The following is a 4,421-nucleotide window of genomic DNA, read 5'->3' on the forward strand; positions in this document are numbered from 1 at the left end:
ATCAATATTGTAGGAGTTAATCTGTGCCTATATAACGGTCAATTGTTTATATTTTAATTGCTACTCAATAATTCAAATTAAAAAAGTAAAATAACTCAAGTTTTAGAGCTAAATATTAAAATATTGAAAATCGACTCACATACTAGATGAACTTCTTCTCTTCAATGTGTATAGTAAATTAATAAGTTTTCAAACTATAATGTAACTCAGTAAGCTATATTATTGGAAATACTAAACTAAGTTTCAGTGTTTGACCAAAATTCACATTTGTAATTACTGTGTGAAGTGCTGCATTATTGACATGCAAGTGCACATGGGAGAGTTCACTGCTATATATTTAATTCACAGTCACCTCACACTAATCACTAATGATCATTTACTATACACACGTTTATACGACCCACATTAAAACACATAGAAAATTGCCTATATTAAATTCCTTAAAAACGGTCGGTATTGATATATGTACCTAAAACACCCATATTTTTTATATTACATATCTCAACCTAAAAAAATTGTATTTATAATGGTGACCAGAAAATAAAAAATACCTTTATAATGGAATATACACATACAATTTTTATTTTTACAGGCTTTTTTTTGTTGTTGACGTATTTCATCAGCAACTGTTATTGACACCGTCGGTGGTGTTGTTACTTTTGTATTTGTCATTTTCGGAGTATTTTGGTGTTGACGTTGTGGTCGGCAACGGTGTTTCCGCAGCAATTGCAGCTTTTAACTTTAAAGCTCTGCTCATTGCTTCATTAGCAGCAGTTTCAGCTGCAGCAGCAGCAGCTACTACAGAAGCTGCAGCTTTAGATACAACTTCTGCTTTAGATTTTAACTCTAGAGCTATGTTCATTGATCTGGCAGCTCTGGCGGCTTTGACTGCTGCTGTTTCGGACGGTTTTGTCCAGCAAACAGAAGCTGCATGCCCAACCAGGCTGCAGTTGTTACAACCTATAAAATTAAATGAGTTTAAAAATATATAATTACATAGGTAGGTATTTGTCGGTATGCATCATGATAATCATACAAAATGTGGTTATCTAATAACATTTCTTTAAATTTATATAAATCTTTTTTTTTTTTACACTCACCTTTGACATTACTGAACCTGACAGATGTACAGATATATCTAAGTGTATACACTTATAGTTCTTTTTTAGATAATTTTTTAACTAAATTGTTTTGCAACAGGCAAGCATAAAAATAAGCACTACCTATTTAAAAGTGTATTTAGGTGCAACTAGTGGCATATTTAATTATTAAACTGTAAATATTAAGGTAGGAATAGAAATTTCAAATTTGCCATAATTTTAATGGAATAACCCAATAATTTCAGAAAAATAATGTATGCTTTTAACACTTTACCAGTCATCTTAGAACTTAAGAAAATAAGTGTAACGTATGAAGCATTAATAGTCTATAATTAACTACACTATTTTTATATGGAGAGGTGTGTTCAAACATAATATTATAGAGTAGACATTAGACACATTAGAAAAAATATAAAATAAAATATTTAAAATTATTCTAAAGAAGTAGGCAAGTGGGTACTGCCAGTGGCGTAGCGAATCATGTTTTTCAGAAGCAATTGCTTCTGGTTTCTGGGGGGTGGTGGTGGGCCATAACCCTATAAAGCCAACATGCACGATCAGTCTTTGAACTTAATTTTGGGTGATATCCCACCTCCCTATTTGAGCATATGAGTATCGTACACATCAATTGGAGTAGGGTGGGGAAGGTCATAATAATATGTTGGCTTCCATATGATTTAAAGTTCGCTACGCCACTGGGTACTGCTCTGCTGTACAGTTTTAGGTGCTTAGATAGGTCGCTTCAACGGATATGTAAATGTGAATTCAATAATATAAAATAATTTTATACGAACAACGGTTAGAGGGAAAATGGTCCATCAGTCTACAATAATTAATTATTACTAAGTAAATTGTGCATTTTGATAAATGTTGTCAAAATTTGAACTTTAAATGCTTATTGTATCTTTAATGTTTTTTAAGTGTTATTGTAACTACTTACGAGGAACTTTGTACAAAATACTTTTGAAAATTTTCAAACTTTTAGACGCAACAAAAGAGTTTTATTGACGTTTATGAAAAAAAACTAAAAAAAAATTGAAAATTTCAATAAATAGGTAACTTAAATTTTGTCAAAATATTTTGAAAATGTATTGATGTATAAAACATGGAAATATAAGCATCCAGAGAACATTTCAAATATCTGTGGTAATTCGTTTTTGAATTATGACAAAATAATAAAATTGTTCCATGAAAAATCAGGTGAATATCTAATATCAAAAAAAATTTAAACATCAAAAAAATTAGTTTCACTTTCCTGTACATTTTTATTTAGAATTTATAAGGACTCATGAGTCATGATGACAAGATACCACACAAAATACTTAAGTATATAAGGATATTATTATATTAGCTGTAAAAATTATTGTTTTATCAACTATGACAGCTTATGAAAAATACAAAATATTTTCTCAAAGACAGAATTGATGACAAAATACCGTAAAACGAACTATTAAAGGTAAAAAAAAGGTTTACGACTAGTGGTTTTTCCCCGATGGACGTGTCTTTAATTAGGATAGTAAAAATTATAATACAAATACTTACGGGGACGAGCTCGGACTTGGCGAATTTTTCCGCCTACACCACCGCGTCCACCACGTCCTACGCCGCCACCACGTCCACCTTGACCATCGTGGCCACCACGTCCTATGACGCGGCCACGTCCACCTTGACCACCGCGACCGCCACGTCCACCTTGATAACCACCGCGGATATCACAACTTTGTCCATCACCATAAACGTGTACGTAGATATTTGGGCTTTGTGATTGTGACATCTATAATATATAATAGTATATTGATACGCATTAAATTATAATTTATCTACAACAAAAATAAATAGTTAAGTACCTATATTGTATGTGTACATTGCTGGTATTGTAAAAACAATATTATATCAATTTAAAAGAACGTAAAAAAAAACATAATTCAATTGTATCACTAATAAGTAATAAGTAATGTACTGAATAATATAATATAGGTTTGTCGGTTTGTGTTAAAATATTGAAAATATCCTACATAATATTTATTTTATTTAATTGGTGTATTTAGAAATTTTTATTTTAAAATGATTAAGATATTATGGAAAGCATGGTTTTTGTACTTACGGTGATTCAATTTCAGTGAGGTTCCGTCTTAAGGGTGCAGTCTGCGGTCTTCACTCTTCAGCAGCAGAACTAAGATTGCCAATTACCAGTTACCACTCGCGGCCCACAGGAGTTTAGGACGAACCTGTAAGACTGCGCGCGCCTTGTGGCGAACAAGTACAGTTCATTTTGATGACATCGGTCTGAAAGCGAATACCTATTAGTCGGTTAACCGTTTTAAAATTTGGAAAACTCGAATTTTTTTTGCATATTTTTATCCTTGTATCTTACAGGATTGAAACACAGTTTCTGATGTCTACAAAAATGTTTTTAACCAAACTTATAAGTTATAACTGTTGAAATCAGAATTGTTTATTATATTCGTAATTTTTCAGAATTTGTAAAAAAGATAATTATTTATTTTTCTGGTCTTACAATATTATTTCTTCTTTTATATTTGATTTTTTAATTCGTTTCTATTTAGCCACGTTGTGAACAATGTGAACCCAGTTCCTGCAGTTTCCGCCTATATACGCGGTTTATACTCCCCGGACCCCTCCGTCCAACCGGCGATAACATTAGATTGAAACTGTCGGGCGGCAGTTTCACTGAATGGCGACCATCGTTCAAATTACCAAAATAATATTCTTTCCATCGAAATAACTATTTATAGGTTTTAGATTTTGTGTCCTTCCTTCAATAATAATAAACAAAGAAAACGATATAATGTATTATTTTCAATAACTCATATACATTTTTATTTTTAATTAATTATTATTTACAAGTAACGGGTTTTTTAAAGGGAGTCTCGGTCTCTCCTAACGCTCTAGGTGGCTCGCTCCTGTTAATCTAAGATAGGTACAAGTGGTACAACAACTATTTTTTTCGTGAATAGTTCGCGTAAGAATACGATTTAAAATCGCGGTAATTTTTATTCGCATACAAAGCTTACACACACCTCCGTGAAGTTGGGCCCTCGACTTTCACATAGAGACTCCAAACTAGTGCCAATATTTAGCAACCTTTTAGCAACTTTGCGCAACCAAAGTTGAACAATTTGCTTGCCGCTAGGTAGTCACAATTTAAAAACCTTAAACCGCTCCAAAAGTCTAAAACCGAATATACCAAATAAAATCTAAAAATCTAAAATCTCTACGTCACCATTTATATTTTAACCAAACTCATTATAATGTTCCATACATTATCCCGGCACTCATACATACGAATTTCATTATATA

The 4,421-nt window shown here is 32.1% G+C and overlaps 1 protein-coding gene across 1 annotated transcript; it reads right to left on the minus strand.

The window, feature by feature from the left end:
* Positions 1-541: 541 nt before the first annotated feature.
* Positions 542-3,380, minus strand: LOC100568864 (glycine, alanine and asparagine-rich protein-like). The gene is made up of 3 exons (XM_003244328.4): positions 3,205-3,380; positions 2,643-2,874; positions 542-960 (listed from the first exon to the last, which is right to left on the minus strand). Exons 2-3 carry the CDS (start codon positions 2,872-2,874, stop codon positions 620-622), a joined length of 573 nt encoding a protein of 190 aa, XP_003244376.1. The 5' UTR covers positions 3,205-3,380; the 3' UTR covers positions 542-619.
* Positions 3,381-4,421: the final 1,041 nt, after the last annotated feature.

The sequence above is a fragment of the Acyrthosiphon pisum genome, chromosome A1 (assembly GCF_005508785.2).
Source record: "Acyrthosiphon pisum isolate AL4f chromosome A1, pea_aphid_22Mar2018_4r6ur, whole genome shotgun sequence".
In the NCBI taxonomy this organism is placed as follows: Eukaryota; Metazoa; Arthropoda; class Insecta; order Hemiptera; family Aphididae; genus Acyrthosiphon; species Acyrthosiphon pisum.